Source organism: Panthera pardus, unplaced genomic scaffold (assembly GCF_024362965.1).
Source record: "Panthera pardus isolate Hobbes unplaced genomic scaffold, ASM2436296v1 HiC_scaffold_22, whole genome shotgun sequence".
Taxonomy (NCBI): domain Eukaryota; kingdom Metazoa; phylum Chordata; class Mammalia; order Carnivora; family Felidae; genus Panthera; species Panthera pardus.
The window spans coordinates 86,211,502-86,237,931 of NW_026526788.1; the positions used below are offsets into that span (position 1 = coordinate 86,211,502).

The 26,430-nt window shown below is 61.1% G+C and overlaps 1 protein-coding gene across 5 annotated transcripts in view; it reads left to right on the plus strand.

The window, feature by feature from the left end:
- The window catches only part of INPP5A (inositol polyphosphate-5-phosphatase A), a 172,934-nt gene that overhangs the window by 47,369 nt on the left and 99,135 nt on the right, over positions 1-26,430 (plus strand). For 4 of the 5 annotated variants that reach the window (XM_019432222.2, XM_019432220.2, XM_019432221.2 and 1 more), the window contains exons 3-4: positions 15,095-15,195; positions 20,364-20,451. The exons of the other annotated variant lie outside the window; for it this stretch is intronic. In XM_019432222.2, coding sequence (XP_019287767.1) covers positions 15,095-15,195; positions 20,364-20,451 — 189 coding nt within the window. The remainder of the gene's footprint in view (positions 1-15,094; positions 15,196-20,363; positions 20,452-26,430) is intronic. 5 annotated transcript variants of the gene reach the window in all.

The window sequence follows — 26,430 nt, forward strand, 5'->3', positions numbered from 1 at the left end:
CGTCTCCCTTGAAATAAATGCAAAATATAAAACTTTAGCACCGAATACGTAAAGCAGCGTGTAACAGCGTGTCACATGGGTACACACACGCAGGCACAGCGGATGACAAAGTTAATGCGTCGTCACCAAGGAACAGAGTCAGAAATCGATAAAGTTGACCATGTCAACGGATTAAAGAAGAAAAGCCATGCGATCATCTCAATATGTGCAGAGAAAGCATTTGGCAAAATTCTGTAACCACGTCTCATGCAAACTGTCAGCAAACTAAGGACTGAGGGGACCTCTCAGCCCGTGAAGGCGTCTTTAGAGCCCACAGCTGACCTCATGCCCGATGGCGGGGCAGGGACGCCTGGCGTCACCTCCCCTGTTCAGTGTGGTCCCGAGGGTCCTGGCCGGGCCGATCTGAGAGAAGGAACTGAAAGTCCCCGTGTGGGTGAAGATACGACTGCGGTTCACAGGCTCACAGAGGGTCCACAGGAACCTTACTAGCGTAAGCGCATTTGCTGGCAGTGTGCCGGGACTCTGCGGAGACATCTTCGTCCCCTTGGCCACGAGTGGTTGGAGCCTTAAGTGGCGCTGACGGAGGAGGGGCCTGACGTAAACGTACCGGCGTCAACACCTGCGCGTAGAGGCCTGTGAGCCGTGTACGAAGGACGCCAGAGACCACGTGAAGGGACGGGGAGGCACGCTGTGTTTGTGTCATGGAGACTCTGTGATGCTAGCGTGGTGACCCCCCTCTGACCGAGCCCCCGTTCGGTGCAGTTCCACTCCACACCTCTGGGTGGTGTTTCGGTAGAAGTCTACAAAGTAGGTCTAAGATTTTATGTGGAAAAGCAGAGGAACTAGAATACCAAAAGTTTAGGGACTCACACTCTGATTTCATGGTTTCTTGTAAAGTTACGGCCACCGGGACAGTACTCTGGCAAAAGGACAGAGCTACAGACCAACGGAACAGAAAAGAGATCCCAAAGTAGAGCCAGGAATATGGCCAAGTGATCGACCGGGGCTGACGGCTGTTGATCAGAGGAAGGGTGTCGTTGAGCCCACGGTGCTGGGAAAGTGGGCCTTCGTCCGTCCACACGCAGAAGGCAGCACGTTTTCTATACGTCGCACCGCAAGCAGATTAAAGTCAGCTGTGGACCTGAGTATGAAACCCAAAATTATAAAAGTCCTAGAAGAAAACTTAGGAGAACATCTCTGTGACCTTGAATTAGGCAAAGATTTCTTAGACACACCGAAGCACAATTCATAAGAGAAAAACACTGATGAATTAGAATTTGTCATAATTAGGAGCTGGCCAAGCCCAGCCGGTAGCTGCCCGCTGGGGAGCGGGAGGGAAGCACTCCCCCGAGTCCTAGTGAGCGGTGGGAGTCCTGCGTGGGGCTAGGGTCTCATCCAGGGGTCTGTGTCCCCGCACCTGGGGGTCGTGTCCTTGCACCTGGGGGTCGATGTTCCTGCACCTGGGGGTCGTGTCCCGCACCTGGGGTCTTGTCCCCGCACCTGGGGTCGTGTCCCCGCACCTGGGTGTCCCTGCACCTGGGGTTTTGTCCCCGCACCTGGGGGTCTATGTCCCCGCACCTGGGGGTCTTGTAAGAACTGCTGGGGTGCTGTGAACACGGCCTGGCCCATGGTGCCGTCCTGGCCGCCAGGCTGCCGTGAACTGCTGGGCCACGGCACGCCGAGCCGTGTGCTCCGCAGCTTACTGTCGTCTTCTCTCTGGGTGCACGGGGCTGGCTTCTCTAAGCTCCAAATGGTTGAAGGACCACTGAGGAAAAGACTGATGGATGTGACTCAATAAAACTGCCGTTTTTAAAAATTCTGTAAAGAGCTCTTACAAATGAAGGAGAACTTGTAAAACTACAATAGAAAAGTGGCCAAAATCTATCTCGTAGGATTGAGCCCTGTGCTGCCCGACAGAAAGGTCCTGAGAGTTACGCGCAAAATCCCACTTTCTAGGAGCCGTGTTCAAACAGGAAAAATAGGTGAAATCGCGTCTAATAACGTTTCATTTAACCCAGCGTGTCCCGACGCTAACACGTAACCAGCACAGTTGGCGGGACGCCCTCTGTCCCTTCGCGCCGCCTCCCGCGTGGCTTCTGTCCGCAGCACATCGCCACGTGCCCAGGTGCCTTTTGCACACCACTGCGGCGGGCTGTCCCGTCTCCCCGCCCACCAGAGCCGCGCATCAGTTCTGCGGCTGACAGTGACAGAGGACCCATCCAGCCCCTGGCGCCCACGGATGTGAGAGCCTCCAAGTGGCTCTGCCCCTGACCCCGGCGCCCACTCCCCTCCTAGGTGGGCCGGGGAGCGCAGACCCTCACTCACAGCCGCGGAGGCCCAGGCCAGCACCACCAGGCCCCGCCGCTCACCTCAGGGCCACCGGAGGTGGTCTGGCGCCGTCGGTTTCCGTAGCACAGCTGTCGTGGCCCTGACAGAGTGACCTGGGACGTGGTTTACCGTGTCCCGCTCGGCACAGACGTGCACACGTGCAGACGGCAGTTAGCCGTGGGATCCCAGGTGATCTGTTCCTTCGGTTGCTTCCTTCGGTCTCTAGGGATCGATGGCGCAGACTCGGCGGTGGCTGCTGAGCGGTAGGTGTTCGCTGCCGGCCGGGCTGGGCCCTTGTTCCCCAAATCACAGCTGCGCTTGGCCCCACTCTACAGGTGAGAAAGCTGAGGCATGAAGGGGTCAGGAGATGTGCCAAAGGGACCCAGCTGCAGGATGGGAGTCCCAGCCTCTGCAGTGCCGAAGGCGGAGCCGGCCACTCAGCGGGGAGGCCTGGGGCGAGGGGTCCCGCCAGGGCAAGGGGCAGCGGTTCGAGGGATGGGTGGCCGGAGTCCAAGAGGCAGGGCAGCTGTCGGAAGGGGTCTGGGTGTGGCTTCCTGGCAGCAGGCAGGGGAAGGAGGAGGGACCCGGGCCCTCCGGGTCAAGGGCCAGCCGCCTGCTGTGGGGGTACGTGAGGAAGGAGAGGTTGGCTGGGCCAGCGGGCAGGGGTGAGGCCCGCAAACCTGGTAAGAGAGGGGAGTCCTTGGTTGCCTGGCTCTGGGATCCGGGGTTCCCAGCAGCGCTGGTGAGCGACTGTCCCGAGGAGTCCTTAGGGCCCAGACCGGAGAGGAGACGGGAGAACCTGCCGGCTCCTGGGGTGGGCACAGGGTGGTCCTGCCGGCCAGGCCTCTGGAGGGTGTGGACTTGGAGTTCAGGACAGACCATCTGCCCTAGGGGGACTGGGGAGGTTGGGAGGGGCAGGGCTGGGGAGAGATGATCATCGGGTGGGGGGACGGGGCAGGAGGGACGGGAGGGCGGCTGAGGGAAGGGCCAGAGCCCGGTACGGCCCCCAGGGACCCTCTCGGACCCCGTGACCACAGTCCCTCGCCGGCTGGAAATGGCTGAAAGGAGGGGCCTCGTGGCAGTTTCCGTGGTGGGTGGGCCTTGGGAAGGAGGTCTCCAGATGGGGTGCCCAGGGGTCTCGTGCCGTGACCGTGGGACCGTGGCCACCACTGACCCCTGTGCTCAGGGTGAGGCCAGGCGAGTGTGTGGGAAGCGGTCTGGAGGCCTCGCCGCATCTGCCAAGGACCTGGTTTGATTCTGTTCCCTCCCCCGACCCCCACCCCCACCCCAAGTCGGGGCAGAGTGCTTCTTAAGTGAAAAGCAGGCGGTTCGAGTGGAGCTTTCATGTCCCAAAGCGACGGGTATTATTAAAATTGAACGGCGCTGTGTTTCTGGGCTGTAGCAGGAGCAGGTTCCCGCGCTGACGGCCTGCGAGAGCGGCGGCTTCAGCGTTGGCCGTCACCTGTGGGCCGGGCAGGGTCGGGGCGCCCGGAGGAGACTCCCGCGCCGTGCCTTGGGACCGCAGCCGGGCCAGACCCATCCTGGGCGGGGAGCCGGGGTCCGGCCTCACGCAGGGCCGCGAAGGCCCCTCGCTCATCGGCCGATGGCGGCGCAGCCCGCTGGCGAGGCCGCGGGAGCTCGTGGCGGTCTGCGGGCCGCGTGCGGGAGGAAATGCCTGCTGGTGGCCCGGCCCCCACGTGGACTCCGGGAGGGCGGCCAGGCAGGGCGGCGGGCAGCTGGGGGCGGGCTCCTGGCCTCCGCCCCCTCCCGGCACAGCCCCGGGGAGTGGGGGGGGGGGGGGGGGGGGGGGGCTTCGAGGTGAGTGCGTCTCCAGGCAGACCTGGCAAATAGCGGTCACTTTTCCCTCCGGGAATTCTTTTGTCCCCCTTCTGCCCCTTATCTTGGCCATCAGGCTTCCACTGGCCTGCGTGCAGGATGTAATTCCTTTTTAGGTCACTCAGATGCTCCTCTCCGAGAAAGCCTAACCCGGCGCGGCTGCTGCTATTTTTAGCGCTGACTCCTGGCCGCCAGGGGGTGGGGGTGGGGCGGGGCTGCCTTGCTGGTGCCCTGGGCCCCTGCCTTCTGGCCGGGCCACCTGCACAGCGTCTGGAGGGCCGGCGGCTGCTGCGTGTGAGCATGTGCGTGTGTGCGGGAGCGTGTGTGTGAACGTGCGTGTGTGCAGGAGTATGTGTGTGCGTGAACGTGCATGTGTGAGCATGTGCGTGTGTGAACGTGCGTGTGCGGGGAGCATGTGCGTGTGTGAACGTGCGTGTGCGGGGAGCATGTGTGTGTGTGAACGTGCGTGTGGGAGCATGTGTGTGAACGCGTGTGTGAGCATGTGTGTGTGTGAACGTGCATGTGTGCGTGAGCATGTGTGTGTGAATGTACATGTGTGAGCGTGTGTGTGTGTGGGAGCACATGTGCACACTTGTTTGTGCAACCACGTGTGCACAATCGTGTGTGTTCGTGTAATTCCTTAGGCATATTTTTGCCCACGTTTCTTTCTTTCCTTCCCTCTCTCTCTCTCTCTCTCCCTTCCTTCCTTCCTTCCCTTCCTTCCTTTCCTTCCTTCCTTCCTTCCTTCCTTCCTTCTTTCTTTCCTTCCTTCCTTCCTTCCTTCCTTCCTTCCTTCCTTCCTTCCCTTCCTTCCTTCCTTCCTTCCTTCCTTCCTTCCTTCCCTTCCTTCCTTCCTTCCTTCCTTCCTTCCTTCCTTCCCTTCCTTCCTTCCTTCCTTCCTTCCTTCCCTTCCTTCCTTCCTTCCTTCCTTCCTTCCTTCCTTCCTTCCCTTCCTTCCTTCCTTCCCTTCCTTCCTTCCTTCCTTCCTTCCTTCCTTCCTTCCTTCCCTTCCTTCCTTCCTTCCTTCCCTTCCTTCCTTCCTTCCTTCCTTCCTTCCTTCCCTCCTTCCTTCCTTCCCTTCCTTCCTTCCTTCCTTCCTTCTTTCCTTCCTTCCTTCCTTCCTTCCCTTCCTTCCTTCCTTCCTTCCTTCCCTTCCTTCCTTCCTTCCTTCCTTCCTTCCTTCCTTCCTTCCTTCCTTCCCTTCCTTCCTTCCTTCCTTCCTTCCTTCCTTCCTTCCTTCTTTCCTTTCCTTTCCTTCCTTCCTTCCTTCCCTTCCTTCCTTCCTTCCTTCCTTCCTTCCTTCCTTCCTTCCCTTCCTTCCTTCCTTCCTTCCTTCCTTCCTTCCTTCCTTCCCTTCCTTCCTTCCTTCCTTCCTTCCTTCCTTCCTTCCTTCCCTTCCTTCCTTCCTTCCTTCTTTCAAGTGCATGCCTATGTGAGTGGGGGAGGGGCAGAGAGAGGGAAAGAGAAAATCAGGCTCCATACTCAGTGCAGAACCAGACACAGCCTTGAGCCCATGACCCTGGGATCATGACCTGAGCCAAAAACAAGAGTCAACCGAACCACCCAGGCGCCCCAGTTGCCCACATTTCTCATTCACTCTTTTCTAAAATGTTTTTCTTGATCCTTCTGATGAAAGAACCCATGTATTTTTATCATAAGTTTTCTTTTTTTTTTTTTAATGTGTGGCAAATTTTGGTCAAGTGAATATGCGCTTCGGGCAGAGACTTGTGTGCTGTCCCAGGTGAAGGTATGCCAGTGTCCCCGTCCGGCAGGATGTGACCGGCTGTGTGAAGGATCAGGTCTGGCGGGGGCCTACGGCTGCTTGCACGCACCTCCCTGCACCCTGTGTTGTGTACTGAGATGCCTTTCCAACCAGAAGTGACGTGAGGGGTTTTTTCCTGTGCACCCTCAAGGTGTCTGTGCCATCAGCCCTGAAGGAATCCCTGCCCAGGATCACCTGAGGTCCCGACTTCCTTCCCGTTGGGCCGGGAAGGCCCAAAGCTCTGTCTGGCACGACCACCGTGGCCGGTCTCCGTGCCCACGGCGCGTGCAGCAGCGTCAGACTCACGCCGCTAGTTAAGGGGCTTCCTCTGTGTCCGGCTTGTGCTGCGGGCCGACCCCAGCATCCTCACTGACTGTCGCAGTGACTGTCCCCAGAGGCAGGCTCTCCGGGAAGTGGATGCTCAGGCAGCCCAGAGCAGGACTCTAAGCAAGCAGGTGTGCTCCCTGGAGAGCCCATGCCACCACCCACCCTGCCACCCTACCCCCGGCAAGCTGTGGGGAGCCCACTACTCTCAGGACCCGGAAGTTGGCCGTTACATGCATTATTAAAAATCTGGTTCTAGAAACATGTAATGGAGTAGGTGGTGATGAAACCAGAGATAACAGAGGCCCCACACTCGCCACTTCTGAGTTATTTTGCTACATTTTAGTAACGGGATCCAGGATTTTTGTGTCTGTAGGAGGATAGAAGGTTAAGTGTCGCTGAGCATCTCCCAAAGCCCGTGTTCGGCACCGTCACGTCAGCTCAGTGTGGGCCACGGGGAGGGCACTTAGGCCGTGGGAACAGGCACATCCGACCAGTCAGGGCTTTGCCCCAGAGAGCCAGGTGTTAGCACCTGCCTGAAGAGTGGGCGGAGCATTGGTGGCTCAGACCCTTGAAGACACGTCCGTCCCCAGGGCAGCGGTTCTCGGGATGTGTCCGAAACTACCATGGGCGTTTTTTGTCAAGCGAGGAGGACACTGCAACAGAAGTAATGCCTGTCACTCGGTGAGGTTTGGTAAGAGTGCACAATGGGGCGGTGGGGGGGGCGTTTTCTGGAATGGTCCAGCCTGACTTCCCATGCCACAGCGATTCATGACTCTACCACTGAAGGCTTACGTTTGCCTCACAAAGCACCCCACAGCATCACTCGCTTACAAAGGAAATATTTTCTATCAGTGAAAATTCCCATTGTATGTCACCAAAATTACCATTTTCTAATGAGCTACTGTGCATTTCTCATCATGTGCCATAATTAAATTTGTTTTCAAGCAAAGTCCTCAGTTTGTGTGCGTGTGCCTCTGAGTGACCCCATTGCCCGCACACTGGATGGATTTAGCGTCTGAGCGCGGGCACCTGCCCCCACCCCCGACAAGAGCCTGCAGACAGCAGTGGTCTTCTAGCTGAGTTCCAGGGTGGGACGTCGAGGGGGAACCCGTGTCCTTGCCCGCCATTAAGAGACCAGGGAAGGTCACCCTGACACGGGCGCAGTGGGACGTTCCCCCCCTCCCCCAGCTCGGAGCAGGGGGCTGGAGCGCACGAGCCCTGGGCGGTGGGCTGGTGAGCCGCTCTTTGGGTTTCTGGCCCTGCTCCCCCCGAGTTACCCGATGAACGTGATGGGCAGACCTTTTATTATGATGACTGCGAACGATGCAGCGGAGGGAGTCGTCCGAGGGCCCTCAGTGCCGCTTCGCCTCAGCGTTTCCAGCTCTCGGCCGGGTTGGTTTCAGTTATGTCCCACCTCCCGCCCCCCCCCCCCCCCATCATCTGACGCAAAACCCAGGCTGTGCTGTGTCACCCATCAATGTCACAGCACATGTCTCGGAAAGACCGTGTCATTACACCCGAGAAGATTACTAATAATTTCATCACATCGCTGACCAGCCAGCCTGTGTTCAGAGGCTCCCCGTGGCCGTGGCCGTGTAGTTTGTCTCCCGTGTGTGCTGCAGTGGCTCTCACTGTCGCAGAAGAAAGTAACATTCCCTGTCAGGCCATGGGGGTGGAATTGGCATGTTGGAATTGGCACGTAATTGGCGTGTCGGAAGCGGCAGGCTGGTGCGCCCTGGGAAGCTCGCGTGCTCACGAGGTTGCTGGCGGCCTGGGACCGCCCCGCTGTCCCTGTGCCCGGCACAGCCACCCTCGCTGCCCATCACCGTGCGCTTTCCGGATCTCTGTGCACGTGGAATCAGACGGTGTGCGCTTTCTCTTACTGGCTGCCTGCGCTCGGTGCACTCCGTGCGCTGTCTGTCTGGAGACTCCCGAGGCCCAGCAGTGACCGCTCCCCGGGCGAGCGCTGCAGCCTTCGCCTGGATGGTTCTGCGAGGGCTGTCCCATCCAGGTGCTTGCCCGTGTGCTCTTGTGCGCCGTGCGTGTGTGCGTTCTTGTCCACACCGGCACAGTGGAGCTGTTGCCGTGCAGACGGCGTGGCCTCTCCGTGGAAATCGTTCGCCTGCACGTGCTGCAGCGGATTCCTCAAAGGGGCCGGTGGACCCAGAAGTGCCTAGGTTTCTGTCTGTTGACACTGTGTTCCTGTGCCTGTGACACTTGAAGGACACTAGTGTGGGTGTGTGTGTCCTCGGCTCACACTTTGTGTCACTGAGGCTCTCGGAGAGGTGCTTCCGTCGCCGCCTTGGTTTGCGCGTTGGTTCTGACCAGTCTGGTGGGTCTGTTTCCTTTGATTTGGTTAACGGGTCTGTGTCCTGGAGGCCTGCGGGGCCGTGTGTGCACCTGTGAGACCTCGTGGTCCCGCCAGGGTACGTCTTGGGTGGATTGTTCCGGGCCAGTTTCTTCAGATGCTCAGTAAGTCCTTCCGAGTTGTAAGTTCAGGTCTCTTTCTATTTAGGGGAAGTTTCCTTGGATCATAATTTTAAAGATTAGTTCTGATCGGATGTTTTCTCCCGCAGGACCTGGTGGCCGTCCTGCCTCTGCCCTCCCCTCTCCCCGTCCCCCCTTCCCTCTCCCCTTCGTTGTGGTTTGTCTTGTCAGTAGACCCTCCCTTGTCTGCTTTGTCGTTGGTTCATCTTTTCTGTGAGGATTTTGTCTTTTTTTTTTTTTTTCCCATTTCTCCCCAGAGGTTAATGTCATTTCCTTCGCTTTGTCTTTCTGGTCCATTTCTGGTTTAGTGTTGCGTTCCGACTCCGTGTGTTTTGCCTGTTCTGAGATGGTGGTTTCAGTGTCTTTAATTCTGTTGCAGTGTGGACTCCCGAGCCATCTGCAGGGGCTTGGGGAGGGGGTGTGTGGATTCTCAGCCCGACAGCGCCCCCTTCTGTCCTCCCGGCAAAGTGCAGGCAGGTCTGGGCTCCTGAGCCACGAGAGCCTGTCTTCTCTGTGCCAAGGATGTGCACTCTTCTGTCTGCGAGCCCGATTCCCCCTGCCCTCCTTTCCCCTCCGTCACCAGCTAGCTGCCCAAGGCTGCCTTCCTCCTCTCTGTCCCCTTTCTTCCCTGCAAGTCCCGTCCAGATGCGTCTGTCCTGCCGCGGCACACGCCCTGCGGTCCCCTCCTTGCTGCGTGCTCTCTCCTTTCAGCCCCGCCTTCCGGGCCGAACCCCGGCCCCGTGCTGGGCCCCCCAAGCGGCTGCAAGCGTGGGACACGCTGCCGGGCGCTGGCCGCCAGGAGCCAGGACCGCGCATCCGTGCAGCCCCTGAGGCCGTGCTGTGTCTGCCCCTCTCCTCCCACTTAGTGAGTGCCCTCGTGGTCCAGCCACCGATCCAGCCCTGTCACTTGTCCCTGCTCTGCTGGTGGGGTGTCCGCTTCTCCAGAGACGTGGCCGTTGCGCCAGAGGCAGGGCAGACGCTCCCTTGTGTCTGCAGTCACCACTTGCAGGAGCAGTCCGGAGTCCAAGGTGGCCAACGTGTGGGTTGTTTCGTGTCCCCACGAAGCCACAGACACAGACGTATTTTGTTTCCGTCCATTTTAGGCAGTAACCGCGTGTCCTGGACGGGTTTGTGCTGTCGAGGGTGTGGCGGCTCCTGTGCGGGAGTCGACCCTGCGGCCCAGGTGGCCCGTCAGGCTCCTCCTGCTCTGAGTCCCGCGGTGGCTCACGTGCACCTGAGCGCCGGGCGAGGCCTCTCATCGCCAGCTCTGCCAACGTGGCTGCACGTTAGTCTCCGGTCTGTGTAGGGGAGCCTGTGTGCAGCCGTGGCGCAGCCCACGGCAGCGGAGCGTGTGTTGTGGATCCACGCCGGGCTCCCCGTGTGACTGTCCGTTATGTGTCTCCTGACACTTTGTGTGGTAAAGGTCTTGTCATTTAATAACTCAGCTTTCCAATGACACGTGACCTTGTATCTGTTATGCCGCGTTTCTGCGTGATGTCCCCTGAGGGCGGGGACGGTGTGCGCTCTCTGTGCATAGCTTTGGGATTTGCAAGAGCCTGTGTTGGTGGCAGCACCTGGGGGCCTGGCCAGTCCTAACGTGTGGCCTGTGTGTCCGGGGCCGGGCAGGTATCATGGAATCCTCCCGGGCAGGCGGGCCTAGAGTCTCGCAGGGTGTGGGGGGCCTTCTTGGTGACACCACGGGGCCCGTCTCCAAGAGGAGCTGCCTCTGGAGGCGTGGGCAGCTGCTGGGGTAGAGGTGAGGGCCGCCGTGTGAAGCCAGGCAGTGGCTGCGGGGCGAGTCGGAGAACCCCTGACCGTCCTCAGGTGGGCCAGGTTCCTGGGGGGCCACGCTGCTCCGTGTGTGGTCACCCTGGCGGGCGTCTGTGCATGAGCCCCGCTGTGGCGCCCGCTTCGCCCCTGCCTCCCCAGCCCACCCTGTGCCCCGTGAGGAGGCTGAGTCCGGGGCCGGGTATGTCCCGGGTGCCGCCCCCCACCTGCCAATCGGGCGCCCCCCTCGGCCTCTAAGTGTGTGTCCGTTGGACGCGAGGGTTTTGGGGGAGTCCAGGCTGCCCTGGGGTAGACTAGTGCGACCTTTTGTTGGCAGCTGAGTGTGCATTCAGGACCCGGACACACATTTCTCCACGTGGAGGGGCCACCGCACGCGGGTGAGTGCCCGCCGATGCTTCAGTCCTGGTCCTCCTCGTCTCACCCTTCCTGGCGGTGAAAGTGGGGTGCCGGCTGCAGAGACGTGGAGCGGCGCCTGCGGTCAGAGCGCGCTCGTGCTCCTGCCCAGAATGTGCCGTTCGGGTCGCTGCGTTGAGCACGTGGAGGTCGGCGGCGGCGTCGCAGAGATAAAGAAATATCACTCAGTTTATTTGGCTGTTTTTTTAAACTTATGATCAGTTAAAATTTAGTTTCAAATATGGTAAATTTAACTTGGAAAATCATTGTTTTCTGCACAAAATGTATTGAATGTAGGTCTTTCCTTCCTTAGAAGTGCAGCTGTCAGGGTGCGGCTGTTGTGCCTGAGGGCAGTTCAGGAACTTGAATCCAGGTGAACCGCAGCACCTAGTGTGTGCTGTGGCTGCGGGACCCGGCATGGGGTGGGCCCCTTGAGGCCTGGGACAGGGTGGGGGCCGGGTCTGCGGCAGGGCCCTGAGGTGGGGGGCAGGGTGGGGGCGGGGCTGTGCCGCAAGGCCCTGGTGTGGGGCGGGGCATGGGGCGGGGCATGGGCGGGGCTGTGCGGCAAGGCCCTGAGGCTTGGGACAGGGCAAGGGGCGGGGCCGTGGCGTGGCACGTGGCATGGGACCGGACACGGGGCAGGGCTCTGGACCGGCAGCACCTCCTTGAGAAGTGAGACAGGTGTGTGGTCCCGGGAAACTAAGGGGCGGCTATGTGGGTCGAGGACCCTGAAGGAAGTGGCAGAACAGGAGGCCAAGAGACAGCGGGTGTGGCCGGCCACGTGCTTCAGGCTGCGGAGCTCCAGGGTAGGCTCAGAGGTCCTGTGACAGAGGCCGGAAGGCCCGCGTCTGCTCATGGGCCTGTGTCGCCGACCCCATGCACCCATCCCCTGTATGTCCCTCACGCTTGTGACTTTGGGGCTGCGGCACCCAATGGTGAGGAAGAGGGACCAGGACCTGGGCCCTCTGGACGCATCGCATCCACAGCGTGACTGTATCCCGGATAAGGAGGTGACTGAGGATTTGAGGCCCTGGCCCCTTGAAGAGGTGCTGGGCCTGGACCGTCTGCAGGGTGGCTGCTTCTGCAGAGAGGGGACTCCCTGGGAAGGCGGGTCAAGTGGCCAGACCCTGCCCAGAGCAGCAGGGTTAGGGAGAGGAGGGCCCAGCTTGAGCAGGAGGATGGTTGGGAGGACAGATGGACAGACAGATGGTTTCTGGGGCAGGGACTCGGTCCTGGCTCCTTGGGAGCGAGCGTCCTCAGGCCAGGGTGAGGGGCCGGGGGAGGAGCAGCCAGGGCGGTGGCAGTGGCCTTCCACGCCCCCACCCCTCGGCCACTCTGGGTCGTCACTTCGTCCAGCCCGCGCTGGGGAGGGGACTGCCCCGTGTCGGGCACCTTTCAAAACCTCTGTCCCAGCTGGCGAGTGAGGCCTTCTGGAGGGAGGTGGCCTGTGGGTTTCAAAGGAAGGGAAGGCACATTTCCTTGTCAGAGCCCTGGGTCTGTGCCAAGGACTTGGCTAACCGTGATCTTCAGAGGGCACGACCCCGTGGCATGTCCTTGCAACAGAGGCTCGAGCTGGCAGGGCAGGGGCTGCTGCGGGCAAAGGTGCAGACTGGCAGGGGCCGGGGCCCAGAGGAACGCCCTCTGTGCTCTCACTCGACACCCCCCGAAGTGCCTGCTGCTTGAGTCCGTCCCAAGGGTGTCTTTCAGAGCAAGTGCCCACCGAGGGACGTGTCCAGAGCCCCTGGCGCCTCCAGCCATCTCCCCTTTTGGGTTCGGGGTGATAGGGACCAGGTGGGGGCTGCTGTCTCCAGGCTGAGCACTCTGCTGGGTTGCCGGGGTCCCCGTCGGACCCTTTTGTCCAGGCCAGCCCTGAGGCCCCCGTCTGCGTTCTGGGACCCGACCCAGCCTTCCGCCATGCGGGCACGCCACAGCAAACATAGAGCTGTGTGTCGAGGGACAGTGGCAGACGCAGTCAGAACTCTGAGAACGGAGAACTCTGTTGCTTCAGGCACAGCTGGTGCGGACAGGCTGGCCCTTTGGGAAGGATGCTTGAGCCTGCCGCTAAGGGGAAGTGCGCCGTGCAGGGCGGCCCTGGGGCCAAGAGGTCGGGGCTGCCCCTTCCCGCCGAGTGCCTAGGGGAGCCTACGCCGGTGCCCGCCAGGCTGTATTCCCAGGGTTGGTATCGTGGTCATTCTTCCTCGGTGAGGCACACCGTCCTCTGGAGAAGCCGCGAAAGGTGCCCTGTGGGGCAGCTGCAAGCGGGCCGTGGGGCGGGTTGGCTTCCCGGTCGCTTGGGCGTTCCTGAGTTCGGTGCACGTGAGAGGCGTCCTTCCGGACGGGGCTCCCTGTGCCACCGGCCTCGTGTGCAGCACCCGAGGGCCCGTCCCGTGTCCCCGCCAGCCCCGAGCACTGAGGGGTGGGGTCAGGGGAGGGAGTGTTCCATGACTGTGTTTAATGGCAGATGGGCCGCCCTAGCGGGCTTATGGTAGCCCGGTTCTCCAAGAACAACACGCACGCAAGGAGCAGCTCGCTCAAACAGCTGGCATCAGGTACTGACGCTTTTCGCGCACGCCGTCCGTGCTTTTCCTGGTCAGAATTGTGTCCCTTTTTAAGAACGCATCCCGAGTTCCCGATCGTGTGTTCACATCTCCATGCGGGCCACGTGCACGCCGGCCACCCGGTGAGGGGCCGCTGTGGCCGTGGGGCGCTTCCTGGCCGTGGTCAGGTCACTTGTCTCATGGGGCACGGCCTGCGGGCCTGGCTCTCCGTGGCCAGCTTGTCTGTCCGTGGCCAGCCCTCTGGCACTTCCTAGAAGTGGCCACTTTCCATCGGGGCTGCACACAGCGGCCCGTCCCTCTGAGGCCGCTGATGGCTCGCTGGCCGCCAGGCATGGGCAGGAAACGGTGCCTGAGGCTGGGTTCCAGGTGACAGAGCACTGAATGGGGGGCCTGCCCTGGGATGGTGTATTTGGGGATGGGGAAGGTCATCATGCGGGTTTCTGGCAAGTGCCTGGGAGAGGGGAGGAGCGCAGGACCAGAAAGAGCATCGTGGCCACCACGGCCAAGTGCAGTTAGCGTGACGGGCAGCTGAGGACGTGGGGACACGCCCCCTGCACTCTGCCCTGTTGCCCTCCACCCTCTGGTCCCATGAGTCCCTGCCGCAGCCCCCAGCTGTCGTGGCCTGGATGCCTCATCAGCTCAGCAGTGATGTGCTGTCCCCTGTGCCCTAGGGGAGCGGGGCCAGTGAGTGTCCTGTCCTTTCCACGAGCGTGTGCTGGTCAACACGGGCTCAGCCACCTGTGGGTCATGCCCAGATGCCTGGTGCGGTTTACTGTAGGGGGCGAGATCAGGGTCCAAGCTGTGACTGAGGTGGTTTTCAGGACCCCTGTGCTGGGTGGGGGCGTGGGATGGCTGGACAGCCTCTGGACAGCGACCACACTGCTGAGAGCGTCTCTGCGGCCATCAGTCCGTGTCACTGGGGGTACTTACCCGTAGCATCGAGGAACAAAAGCGTGGGGAGGGTTCGCGGCTTGCGGCAGCCCTGGGGACAGTGCCGGGACCCCCCCGGCTGTAGTGGCGCAGCGGCACCGTGGCCACACCACCTCTGCTGCTGACCACCGTGTGCCGCAGCTGTCCCTGCGGTGACACGGGTGCTGGGCACCTGCCGTGTCGGGTCGTCAGGCAGTCGTGTGCACGTTGTGTGCGAGGCAGCCTGGGCCCCCGCTGAGCGCAGTCAGCTTTGCTCACTCCCGGGCAGGTCTGGGGTGTGTGCGTGTCCCCGTGCTGGCACGTGTGCCCACGACAGCGTGTGGGGCTGGCTGGGCTCATATCCTCTGTGGAGGACGCAGCCAGGTGTCTGCAGTGAGACGCTAACTGGTTCGTTTGTTTTTGTGGGACTTGGATGCTCCGTAGTCGACGCGTTTGACTTTCTACAGCTGGGGGAATTCCTCTCCGTGGTTGGGGAAGGTTCTGAGAAATTCCGAATCGTGTCTGAGGATCGGGAAGACGTGGGCAGCTGAAATGAGTGCTGCACAAAGGTGGTTTGGCTCCTAGAGACTGTTCAAAGCCGTGGTCGTGCACGTGGGGCCTTTGGTCCCGGCAGCCACCTTCCTCGTAGGGTGGCCGCACGGACCCACGGAGCCACCAACGGCCCGTCCTGCGCTTCCCTTCACAGGTCGTGCACACGCACAAGCCGCACTTCATGGCCCTGCACTGCCAGGAGTTTGGAGGGAAGAACTACGAGACCTCCATGTCACACGTGGACAAGTTCGTCAAGTAAGTCCTGGCGGTGTGTGCCACGCCCTGCTGCCCCCTCCTGGGGCGAGGTGCCCCTAGGGGGCTGTCTCTGGAAACCCAGGTCACGACCCCACCTTTGTGAGGCTCCTTGGGTGGGCTGGTGTTCCAAAGAGAGAAGTCCTGTCCCAAGCGTGTGACCATATGCCTCCTGGTGGGGAGCACAGGGTGACAGTGTGGCCCTGGGGGCGGGACCACAGGGTGACAGTGTGGCTCCCGGGGGGGGGGGGGGGGGGGGGACTACAGGGTGACAGTGTGGTTCCCGGGGGGGGGGGACTACAGGGTAACAGTGTGGCCCCTGGGTGTGGGACCACAGGGTAACAGTGTGGCCCCTGGGTGTGGGACCACAGGGTGACAGTGTGCCTCCCGGGGGGGGGGGGACTACAGGGTGACAGTGTGGCTCCCGGGGGGGGGGGACTACAGGGTGACAGTGTGGTTCCCGGGGGGGGGGACTACAGGGTGACAGTGTGGCTCCCGGGGGGGGGGGGACTACAGGGTGACAGTGTGGTTCCCGGGGGGGGGGGGGACTACAGAGTGACAGTGTGGCCCCTGGGGGTGGGACCACAGGGTGACAGTGTGGCTCCCGGGGGGGGGGGGGACCACAGGGTAACAGTGTGGCTCCCGGGGGGGGACTACAGGGTGACAGTGTGGTTCCCGGGGGGGGGGGGGACTACAGGGTAACAGTGTGGCCCCTGGGTGTGGGACCACAGGGTGACAGTGTGCCTCCCGGGGGGGGGGGGAACCACAGGGTAACAGTGTGGTTCCTGGGGGGTGGGACCACAGGGTGACATTGTGGCCCTGGGGGTGGGACCACAGGGTGACAGTGTGGTTCCTGGGGGGGGGAACACAGGGTGATAGTGTGCCCCTGGAGAGAATCACAAGGTGACAGTGTGACTGCTGGGAGGGACCACAGGGTGACAGTGTGGCCCCTGGAGAGGACCACAGGGTGACAGTGTGGTTCCTGGGGGCGGGACACAGGGTGACAGTGTGCACCTGGAGAGAACCACAAGGTGAGTGTGACTTCTGGGAGGGACCACAGGGTGACAGTGTGGTTCCTGGGGGGGGAACACAGGGTGATAGTGTGCCCCTGGAGAGAATCACAAGGTGACAGTGTGACTGCTGGGAGGGACCACAGGGTGACAGTGTGGCCCCTGGAGAGAACCACAGGGTGACAGTGTGGTTCCTGGGGGCGGGACACAGGGTGACAGTGTGCGCCTGGAGAGAACCACAAGGTGAGTGTGACTCCTGGGAGGGACCACAGGGTGACAGTGTGGCCCCAGGGGTGGGACCACAGGGTGACAGTGTGGCCCCTGGGGGCAGGACACAGGGTGACAGTGTGGCCCCTGGGTGGGACCACAGGGTGACAGTGTGGCCCCTGGCCATGGGACCACAGGGTGACAGCGTGCCCCTGGAGAGAACCACAAGGTGACAGCGTGACTCCTGGGAGGGACCACAGGGTGACAGTGTGGTTCCGGGGGGGGGGGGGACTACAGGGTGACAGCATGACTCCTGGCAGAGGACCACAGAATGACAGCGTGGCTCCTGGGGGTGTGCAGTTGCAGGGCGACAGTGGTGCTTTGGGCTTGGAGACTTCAGCCCTGGGCTCCAGGTGGAGCGTCCCATCTGCGTGTCCTGGAGGCCACACCTGTGGCGTGACGGCTGCCAGCCTGCCAGCTGTGGATGGACGGACAGACAGCTGGTTTCCATCCAGCAGCTCACATCTGTGTTTGTCACAGTGAGACGGGGACGGAGCCCCAGTCGCGTGTGGGTGGTGACATCTCCATCGTTCCGGAGGAAGTAGCCACAGGCCTCTGCACAGACCTGGGAAGTGCACGCATGGGGGCGGGGCGGGGGCGGGGGCGGAGCGAGCGAGCGGAGGGCGGAGTGTGTGCTCAGCCTGGCGTCCTGAGAAGCAGGGCCCGCCTCTGGCTGTCGCAGCGGGAGCCCCTGGGGCGCCTTTCTTCCTTCTGCTCTGCCCCGCAGCCCCACTGCCCAGGACACCCGCTCTGCGCTGGGCACCACTGTGCCTGCCCTCCGTGTCCCCCTGCTGTGGACTCGGGGCATCGTGACTGCTCCCGCCAGCCGGGTGTGAGGTGACACTCCCTGACTTCCAAGGCGGGTCATCGAGGGCCGCTGTGCTGGGTCTGCACTCAGAGCCCTGGCGCCTGGTGCCCGGGCTCTGAGGGTGATTTCAGCCGCCGTCAGCAGCCGCAGTCCTGCTTGAGGTCCCTGATACGGTGGACACAAGCCATCCACGTGTCAGTTGTTAAACTGTGGGCCGATTTGCTAAAGGGCGTTTTTTAAAAAGAATGATCAAATTTTCCCCAAATAATCCAATTTTACGGCAATTTTAATTAAAAAAATGTTTTAAATTTTTTACCACTTAAACTAATACTAAAGTTAACATAAGGACAAGGGGATGCCGCTAAATAGCTAAAAGTAGCCAAAATAATTCTGAAGAGGCCCGAGTGGGCGTGCCCCCCCCCCCCCCCCCCCCCGCCCCCGGCTGCAGGCTCCTTGGGGAGCAGTGAGGGCAGGGGGAGGGGTGCAGGGCGGGCAAGATCTGCGGAAGGACTGAATGCAGCTGGGGACTGGCTGTGAGCCACAAGGCCATGTGTGCGTGAGAAAATGGCACTGGGTCCCCCCCCCTCCCCGCAGGAGGATAGTGTTTCAGTTGTGTTACTGAGTAAAGGGAGAGGGCCAAACTCTAATAATGCTGAGGCTAAAATACTGCAGGGTGTTGTCTGTAGCTCTGGGGCAGGGAGTTAACTTCAAGAGACGCAAAAAGTGTCACCTACAAAAGAAAGGATTGTGAAATGCGAATGTTAAACAACTTAACTGTTTACCAAAAGACCCCTGTAAAGGAAGTAAATGGTTAGCTACTCCTGGGAAAGACACCTGCGGCACACCTTGGTGACCAAAGCCCGCCCTTACCGTAAGGAGCTTGGCGGGGGAGAGCGGCATTTCCAGAGCGGGGGTGCCCTGTTGGTGCACAGCAGGCTTGCGGAAGGAGGCCCCCCCTGTCCAGCCGCGCCCAGCCCTGTGCCCCTGCCCCCGTCCCTCATTCCCCGCCCCATGTCCCCGCCTCTCCCCTATGTCCCGCCCCTGGCCCTGCCTCCCCGGGCGTCCACCCCGCCCCTTATCCCCGCGCCCCATGCCCCGCCCCCGAGGTGTGCCCCTTCTGCCATCACCCCTGCGTCCTGGGGAGGCTGTCCCGTTCTTTCTACCCCTACCCTTGCTTGCCATATGTGACCCATGTTGCCATTTTTTGCTTTAAACTGGTACCTTTTATAAAGATCAGAAGGGAGAGAAGGTGCCCTTTATCTTGACCACTTTGTCTATGGCTTTCTGTGCTCTGCCCGCTCTCTCGAAGCCTCGGTTTCTGTCTGGTACCATCTTCCTTCAGCCTGAGAGCTTCTGTGACATCCATCTTAACACGAGTCACTGGTGACGAATTCTCTCCGCTTTTGTTTGTGTGAGGAAAGCCTTTGTCTTCGCTTTTGAAAGATGTTGTTGTTGCAGCTGGGACTGCGGCTTGCCCGCGCTTCTCTGTTAGCACTTAAAGGACATCATCGCCTTGTCTTCTGTGTCCTGTTGTTTAGGACGGGCCTTAGCCATTGTCCCCGTCTTAATTTTCGGTATATAATGTGTCTTTTTTCCCTGACTGTGGCATTTTGTCTCCCCGGATGGTCTGCAGCAACTTGATTATGTTGTATTTTAGTTTGATTTCCCTTGTGTTTGAGCTTTTTCAGTGGGTTTATAATTCTAATCATATTTGGGAAAAGTTTGCTCACCACTTTCCTGTTTTTGTCCTTCCCTTCTCTTGGGTCTCTGACTCGGCTTTCCTGGGGTCGGCCTGTCTGTCACCACCCAGGGCCCCTCTGCCCCTTGAGCTCTTTTTCCTCCAACATTTTCCAGGCTCTTTGCTTCAGTTTGGGTCATTTCTGTTGCTGTGTGTTGTAGTCACGGATCTCTTCCTTATTTATTTTCTTAGGTTTTAACCTGCTCTTAGGTCCACCCGGTGAGTTCTGTTTTCAGCCTGAGAAGTTTAATTTGTGGTTTTCACGTTTGCTTTTCCTCATATTTGTGCTTTCCTTGAAATCTTTGATTGCATGGACAGCCCCTGCTTCAGGGGTGTTTTCGGCTGACTTCTGTCCATCCAGGTCTGTCTCTGCAGGTTGTAGGTTGTATTTTTTTGCTTCTCTGCACGCTAAGTTAATTTCTGGCGTGACGCCAGACGTTCCGAACATCGTGTGGTGTGTGTCTGCACCTTGCTTCCTGCCGCGAACACGGTGGAGGCTGCAGGGGGGGAGGGGTGTGAGCCCTCCGAGGCACATAGCCTCTTCCCTTCTTCCATTTGGCTTCTTGGGGCCCGAACCCCTCTTCCATCTGACCCCCGTGCTGGCTGGTCAGATGGTTACGTGCCCCCTTCCCTGCTGCTGCCGAGCTGGCGGGAGGGTGGGGGGGCCCTCGGCTGGGGGGCGGGCAGGTGAGCAGGGAGGCCCCCCTCGCTTCCCGGCGTGGCTCTGGTGCATTCTCGGGGCTCTGGGTGCACAGTGGCTCCCTTCCAGCCACACGTGCTGAGGTGACACGTGGGTGCCCACCTAAGCCTTTTCTGGTTGTGAAACGAGGCAGGAAGGTGACCAGGAAGCCCCTCTGACGAGGGGTGTTCGGAGACCCTTCCTCCTTCCTGTTGTAAAGCCTCTGGGGCAGGCCGCTGATGCTCAGCTTTCCTCCTGGTGGGGGGACCTGCCTTGGTCCCGGGGGCGTGTGGACTCCGGCCTGCTTCTCTGTTAGCACAAGACACAAACAGCCAGGAGACCCCACAGAGTCTGGGGTTGTGCCGCTGCGGCGTGCGGCCCTGGCCAAGCTTCCAGTGTCCCCCCACCTCCACATCTCTGTCCCCGAGAGGCCTCTGGGTCCTGTGCATCTGTCAGGTGTCGGGGGGGGGGGGCCGCCGCCGAGGACGACATGGCCCGACTCTACCTGCACACAGTGGGTTTTGGTTTCTGCCGCCCTTCCTTCCTCCCACCACTGCTCGGCGGCGTTTTTGGGGTGACGTACGACACGGTGTTCAAGCCAGTAGCCTGGTTCTGGTAGCAACTTTTTGGGTGGCTTTTGTACCAAAGAAACTCCCTGTTTTCCTTCAGAGAGCTGTTGTCAAGTGACGCCATGAAGGAGTACAACAGGGCTCGCGTCTACCTGGACGAGAACTTCAAATCCCAGGAGCATTTCACGGTGCGTGCCCTTCTGCTGCATGGAGTCGGCCCCGGGCCGTGGCCTGTGGGATGGCGATCGCAGGTGGGGGGCTCTTCACAGAGGTGAGGGATTAAGCCCATCCCTGGATCTGCTCCCCAGAGCTCGAGTGACGGAGGCCAGTCCCTCTGTGGGCCCAAGCAGCCCCACCCCGGGGGCCTGGCCTGTCCTGCGACAGTCCTTGGTCTGGGGGTCAGCGGGACGCCCAGAAAGGGGGCCCCGCTGGGGTGCAGCGGCTGTGGGAGTCCAAGGTGCTGGGGAGGCCGGAGGCTTCTCGGAGGAGCAGACGCCAGATGGGTTTTGAGTCGCTGGTTGTTGGTTTGAGCGACTGAGGCATCTCACCCCCATCTCCGGGGAGGGCTCAGAGCTGCCTTGTTAGCTTAGTTTCCTCCGGCTTCCGTTCCCGGTGGCCTTCACCTCACCGCTGTTGTGTGGCCAGGAGCCTGGTGTGCAGCAGGCGCTCAGCCATTGCGTGCTGGTCGCGTGGGGCGGTGGGTGCTGGTGTGCCGAGAGCAGGTGGGGCCAGGGAGCCGTGTCCTGCTCAGGGAGCGGCGGTGGAGATGGCCCTGTGGTTAGAAAGGCATCTGTCCGTTCGCGGTCTCTGAATTCAGGGTATCTGTGCCAGTTCGGTGGTACCTTCCATGGCTGAGATGGTCACCGTCACGTGCCCACGGGATCCCCCGTGCCCCGCGCCTGCTGTCCTCGGGCACCCCTGCCCCCCTCCACACTCACACGTGGCCTCACCGCCACCTGTGTCGGCCACATCCCGGCGCGGGCACGCCACACGCAGGCCGCCGCAGCCCGTGCTCCCTCTGCCTTCCTGCCCTGGGCCAAGGGCCGCTGGCTCTCAGCCCGCCCTGGACAGAAGAACACTCTTCTCTTGACCCTCACGCTTCCCTGTGCTGGGACCCTGCTTCCTGCTTCTCCCATCAGGACTGGTTCAGATGGAGTCACGGCAGCTCTGATGGAAGCTGCATTGGTCTGGGGCGAGCGGAGGGCCGGGCACCGCGGAGGGGAGGGGACAGCAGCCGAACTCGCAGCCCTGGCAGTGGGAAGCACTCACAGTAAATGCGGAAGGCACTGCCGGGACATCACTGTGGGGTAGGGCGTCCAGGGGTCCGGTGTGCGCGTAACTGGAGCCCCAGGATGAGAGGGAGCAGGAGACGGCAGGCACCTAAAGAGTTGGCTGAAAGTTTTCAAAATTGGACGAAACGTGTGGGTGCGTAGAACCAGTTGTACGGCAAGGAGCGCGGCAGGGGTCAAGGGGCCCTGTGTACAGACGAGGGCGTCAGTCCCTGAAGAGGACATAACCACGGGGGCTGCGCGTCCAGCGTCAGAGCTTGCACACGTGCACGGCCGCTGGCAGCTGGGAGGACGGAGCCGCGGCAAGCATGGGCTTCGACAGCGCCTCTCGCCGACCGATGCTGCCCGCCAGCGTGACCCTGCTGCCCTTGGCGGGACGCCGATGGGAAGGGCAGCCGCAGAAGAGGCTCGTCCCATGCTGTGAGGCGTGGTCAAGGCCCGTGCCGGAGGGTGGACTGGGGAGGGTGGCTGCTAGCTTCCATCATGTTTCCCGAAGAACGCCTTTCAAAATGAAGGTCAAGGAGACTTGGATGAACAGACTTGCCGTGAACTTTCCCGGAAGGGCGCAGAGCAGCCCCTCGGGGTTCGGGCCATCCCGAGGGCCGCCTCTCTGAGGACTCTGCCTGTCCACGTGCTCTGGCCACTCTCACCCTGGCTGGGGGGTGGGGAGGTATCTCCGATCGTGTCCACGGGGGATGCTCACATGCGTGTGGAAATCTGGCCGAGACCATGCACGTGTGTTCTCTGACCACAGAGTCCTTAGAATAGAAGTAAACAGAAACGGTTATCTGGCAAATTCCCAAATGTTTGGAAACAAGCAACAAACTTGTAAATATCCCAGGCGCCAAAGAGATTTCCCAGAGCAAGTTAGAAAAATATACAAAAGACCCATCGGAACCTTCAGGGTTTGTGTGCAGTGGCTTAGAGGGAACGGTTTACCATTAAAAGCTTTCTTTAAGAAATTTTAAAAGTAAGAACAAATTAACCAGTGCAAGTAGAAGGAAGGAAATAACACAATAAGAGCAGCAATGAGACAGAAAATAGGGTAGAGAAAACCGGTGAAATCAAGTTGGTTCCTTAAACAGGTTATCGAGTCCGAGAAACCTCACCCAGCGAATCAGAACGGACGTGTTTGGGAAACGAGGCCACGGTCGTCGAGTCCGGGAGCCTCGCCCGGCTGAGCAAGGGGCCGCAGAGATCAGCGCGCGGTCAGCGGGGCTGGCGGGGGTTAGCCGCTCCTCAGTGCACAGGCCCCGGGTCCTTGTGAAAAGGAAGTATCTTTCCAGAGAGGCCTGATGCCGGAAGCCGTCTGTCGGTCTCTGTCCCTCTCGCTCACGCTCGCCTACGGACGTTTTCTGTGTTTTCTTGTAACGCCCACCTTCCAGCCCTCCAAGGCCTGGTTTGTGCTACCGCCATGCCTGTGCTCGCATGACTGCCTTGCTCTCCCACGGGAGTGCGGCCGGTGGAGAGAGGGGGGCAGGATGTTGGGGGTGCATCGGGGCCAAGAAACCTCCGTTTTGGTCTTGCCTCATCCTTTGAGATTTATCTCAAGGTGTCAGTCTGCAGCTGGCAGTGAAATGCAAAACCTGTATATGAGCACCCCCAAAACTCAGCAAACTCGTTGGAGAAATAACCACTCTTGCAGATAGTTGGGATTAAGCTCGGTCATCAAAAATTATTTCGTAACCCAATTGGAAATAGTAGGAAATACCCGGAGTGGGAGATTGTCACACCATGGAGCAGCCGCGTGACAGAGGGAGTGGCGCAGGGCGCTTGGGGAGGGGGACCCACCCGCAGCCCTCGCCCGAGGAAGCGCAGAGGCTGGAGCCCATGCTCTCCCTGCTGGAGGACCTTGCCGTCCAGTTGGTGCACTGAAGTACTTCACGGTCGTGTCACGTCTAGTCTGTTCTTTGGTGGATAGGTTTTCACACTTAAAGTGTCTGAAGCCAGGGAGCACCCAACATCCGTGGCACTTTAGTCGAAACGGGCAGTGCTTTCCTCTCTCGGTCACAGATACAGAAATGTCACGTTAGCCGGAGACATGGCCGTGCTGCTTGGTGGGAGCCTCAGACCGGCTGGAGAATGGCATCCGGCTGGGCGGGACTGGCCAGCACGGGGCCGCAGAAGGAGCCGCCGGAACACTGCCTCGGGTGTGGCTCAGGTCTGCGCCGCTGAGGCTGTGTCTGCAGGTGTCGCAGGACCGGATGGGGTCGAGGGGGGGGGGGGGGGGGGGGGGAGGGGCCGGGAGGCCTGGCCTGCCTGCAGCGGCTGTGGGCGCATGGCGGCCGGTCCTGGGGCGTCTGCACAGTGCTGCGGACCGGCTTTCCCCCGGGTGGGGGGGCGGTGCACAGTGGGGAGGTGGGGGCTCCCCTCCTGCGGCCGCAGTCCTGGGCGAGGTGTGCTGATGGCCCCCGGATAACTGGACAGCCGTGTTCAGCGGGTGGGGAACGGACGGTGGAGCTCTAGACGTTGGAGCGCATCCCGGAGTTGGCACAGAGGTCCGAGTGTGTGTGATCCTGCCTTGTGACCGTGATGCTGATGGTTGGCGATAAAATCCTGTTTGGCCCTGGGGCCCCTGGAGCACCTCTGTGCCCTTCCTTCGCCCCCCTCAGCGTGCCGTGGGCGGAACCATCGTTGCTGGGGCCTCCGGACGTCCTGGTCGAGGGGACCCTGCACCCCCAGGGTCCTGGGCGGGGCTGGGCTACACTGGCCAGCTGTGTGGCCACTCTCCCACCCCAGCCTGGTGGCCTCTGCCTGTCAGACGGAGGAAAATTTAATTTTTACAAGATTAATGGCATTGGAGCAGTATTTTTAGCTGAGTGTGGTTCAAATAATAGGCCATTAATTGAAAAAGGAAATTGAAATGAATTTATCTTGTACATAAATGCTGTCACAGGTATTAATAGGGATCAGAAAATAGTGGCCTGTTCCCAGAAAGAGGTTGAGCCTGAAGCTGCACCTGGTGTATGAACATGACCGTGGGGGTTTGCTCTGCACACAGAAGCGTGGGGGCTGTGGCCTGGAGTGGGGGGTTGGGCCTGGGGGTGGGCTCTGGGCCTGGGGTGGGTCTGAGCTTGGGGAGCTGCGGCCTGAGGGGGCCTCTGGGCCTGGGGGACTCAGCCTGGGCGGGGGGCAGGGGGCTCTGGGCCTGGGTGGGGGCTCCGCCTGGATGGCTCTGGGTGGTTTGGGGGGGGGGGGGGTCCTGCCGACTGCGTCGGGAGCCACCAATACCCCTGGTCACCAGAAGATGGCGCCAAAGCAGCATTTGGTGTCAAGCTTTTGGTTCAGGAGATGCTCACAGGGCTTTTTCTAGACTCAAATCAGCAATGATTACGTGAAGTTTGGTTTGCACCTAAGAGTCGTGCTGGGGGGCCACTTACTGATGAGGAGGCTGGTGTCATCCCAGCCCCCACTGGCTGCCCCCAGTGTGGTGGCCCGGTCGCCCGCCGGGTCACCTGCTTCCTGCTTCCCTGGAAGGTGGAGGCCGGAGGGCGGCTTCTTCATAGGGCTGCCAGGCCCTGTCCGTTTGCGGGAACTCACGGGGACATCCCTGAGGGCAGACTGAGGACCCTGGCCCAGGGCGTGGGCACAGCAGCACTGCCACGCGTGAGCTGGAGGGGTGGGCCGGGAGTGGGCGGGCTGCGTCTGGTGCCCCAGGTGCCCTCAGGTCCTTCCCCCTGTGGCAGCGTCCAGGAGGCGGCCCTGCTGCGTCTCATTTCTGGCTGCCCACCTCCCTGAAGCCCGAACCCTGATCAGGTGCCGCCCTGCCCGGCCCAGCCCTGGAGTCGGCCCGCACGTCCCGGGAGGACCTGACCGAACGCCCCGCCGTCCTTCCTCTGGGGGAGGCCTTCTCCACGACAGAACGCCAGGCTCTTCAGTGTTCCGCCAGGCTTTCCGGTTTCCACATCCCAGTGAGCTTTTGTGTTTGCCCACAAAGAACCGAGACGCGCCAGTGCTGATCGCCAGCAGGTGTGAAGGCGCTCTCGTCCTGGTCCCGCCACGCGGACAGAGCACGCCAGGTCGTGGGACAGAAGGTAGATGCTGACGGTGCTGTGGCCACTGCGCCAGGACCGGCCGGAGAGGAGACTCAGGAGCGCGGGTGTCCCTTCCAGCAGGACTGGACCCCTGTGCGCCGGCCTCCCTGCCCCTGCTCCTGTGTCCCCGCCCAGGCACCAGGTGGCGAGGTGCGAGTGACCCGGAGCTCGTGCGGGGCGTCTGACCCGTCGTCACCGGGGACGCTGCAGCATCTGGGAGAGAAGCCAGCGGCCACCGCTCAGCGTGTCTGGCCAGGCCTCAGCGTCCACGGGATCCCTGGGGTGCCCACGCCTCACAGCACATTCACGGCACGGGCCTCATGTCCCCGGGTCGTCCCTTCTTGTGGGCGGAGACTCTGTGGTGCCCGCCACGTGGGAGGAGGTGGCAGCCACCTTGCTGTGCGTCCTGCCCTCCGTGCGCTCCCCCTCCCCCGCTGTACGCGGCCCCCTTCCCCCCCCTCCCCTCCTTCCCGGGGCCTCTCTGTTCCCCCTGGCCCTGGAGGACCCGTCCCTGCCACATGCACCTCTGCCCTTTGCCAGCACCCCTATTCCCTGCCGAGGACATTGCCCACACACCCTCCACACGTCCCAGGATCCGTGTGGACAGGCGGGTACGTTCCGGGCTTATGACACATAAAGGTGACTCAAGGGCCTTCTCAGTTACAGGCGTGGACTCTGAGGTAGGTGGGGCGCTCCTCAGACTGCCGGCTTCCTGGGCCCTGGGCCCTCAGGTCCCCTTGCCCGCCACGTGGGAGGGACCTGACACCATCGGAATGACAGCCAGCACCCCCCGCCGCCAGGTGCGCCTGGGTCCCGAGTGCCCTGAAACGCTTCCCACATGAAG